This window comes from Limulus polyphemus, unplaced genomic scaffold (assembly GCF_000517525.1).
Source record: "Limulus polyphemus unplaced genomic scaffold, Limulus_polyphemus-2.1.2 Scaffold7987, whole genome shotgun sequence".
In the NCBI taxonomy this organism is placed as follows: Eukaryota; Metazoa; Arthropoda; class Merostomata; order Xiphosura; family Limulidae; genus Limulus; species Limulus polyphemus.
In genome coordinates this window covers 22,239-24,027 of record NW_013673597.1, presented here as the reverse complement: position 1 = coordinate 24,027, position 1,789 = coordinate 22,239, and the positions used below count along the sequence as shown (strand labels likewise).

General features: G+C 33.3%; 1 protein-coding gene across 1 annotated transcript in view; it reads left to right on the top strand.

Annotated features, from left to right (window-relative positions):
* Positions 1–1,789, top strand: part of LOC111083036 (blood vessel epicardial substance-like) — a gene marked incomplete at its 3' end in the record, with an annotated part of 25,831 nt that overhangs the window by 4,651 nt on the left and 19,391 nt on the right. Inside the window, exon 3 of the mRNA XM_022379244.1 lies at positions 1,444–1,625. Coding sequence (XP_022234952.1) covers positions 1,444–1,625 — 182 coding nt within the window. The remainder of the gene's footprint in view (positions 1–1,443; positions 1,626–1,789) is intronic.

The window sequence follows — 1,789 nt, the reverse complement described above, 5'->3', positions numbered from 1 at the left end:
GATTCTAGTCTAGCTCAACAGTGAATGATATCTTCACCCGAGAAGCCTCATTAAAACAATCCAATATTCTAGTGTAGTTCAACAGTAGTTGATATATCCACCCGAGATGGCTCATTTAAACAATCGAAGATTCTAGTCTACCTCAACAGTGAATGATATATCCACCCGAGAAGTCTCATTAAAACAATCCAAGATTCTAGTCTAGCTCAACAGTGAATGATATCTTCACCCGAGAAGCCTCATTAAAACAATCCAATATTCTAGTGTAGTTCAACAGTAGGTGATATATCCACCCGAGATGGCTCATTTAAACAATCGAAGATTCTAGTCTACCTCAACAGTGGATGATATCTCCACCCAAGAAGGCTCATTAAAACAATCCAAGATTCCAGTTTAGTTCAACAGTAGGTGATATCTCCACCCAAGAAGGCTCATTAAAACAATCCAAGATTCCAGTTTAGTTCAACAGTAGGCGATATCTCAGCAAAATAAAGCAATCTGACATTACTCGCTTTGCATCATCTTATTCATGTGCTGTAAAACTGAATTTGCATTCAAATGACTTTTGATTTTGGCTTCTTATATCGTAGGTTTGTCTTCCCAGAGACTCATTTTATACAATTGGTAGTAACAGAAGTATTTGCAAGTGTGAAGATATAAAACTGAATCCCCACCCCAGTGGCACAGCGATATGTCTGCTGAATTACAACGCTAGAAACCAGATTTCTATGCCCGTGGTGAGCAGAGCACAGGTAGCCCATTGGGTAGCTTTGTGCTTAACTTCAAGCAAGCATATAAAACTGATATTCAAAGGTGCAATAATTAATAAACCTTTCAACTGGTGAATAAAACTTCGAGAAAAGGACGTCGTTCGTGTTTCTTTCTCTCAATAGAAAACATTCTTTCCGCAGAAATATCTTACTAAATCATTCTGATTGTTTGAACATGATTGTATTTATTGTTAATTTCAATATTTGTACAGTTCTTGTATTTGTTTTATTTTATTTTTTTTGCTGTTTGTTATTCCAGTTGAATCTAATGTAGTCGATAATTCATTTGAATTTTTATCCTTTTTTACGTTTAACTGCTGTTTTTATAGATAAATTTAGAGGCAACCTAGAATAAAAGTAATGATAATATATAAAATGCAGCAATTCTTAAATGATATGTCTAACATAGATGTTGAAATTATGAAGTATAGACGACAACCAACCAATTAAAGATAGACAGTGTAATTTAGAAATTATTTTTATCGTCATTCTGATTTCAATACGAGCATTATATCAACTGAAAAGATATGACAGTTGATGATTATAAGTTTCAAATATATATTTGAACGTTAATATTCCACATATTAATATTAATAAGACCTGATGTTGGTTTCATGTGCTTCAGTTATTGTTTTATTGCTAAAGAAACATATTTTTTTTCTGCTTATTTCAGGCTTTCTCATGTTTTCCACATGGTCTTGGAATACTTTATGTGCTCCTGATATATTCCTGTGGAATTTTATATTCATGCTGCTAAATATGGGCCACGTTTTGTACATTATTTACAAAATGCATCCTGTACTGTTTACCGAGGAACTTGAAGCAATCTACAGAAACATGTTTCTACCCTTTAAGGTAAGAACTAAAATACAAGTAGTCTTGAAAGAATCTACAGAAACATGTTTCTACCCTTTAAGGTAAGGACTAAAATACAAGTAGTCTTGAAAGAATCTACAGAAACATGTTTCTACCCTTTAAGGTAAGGACTAAAATACAAGTAGTCTTGAAAGAATCTACAG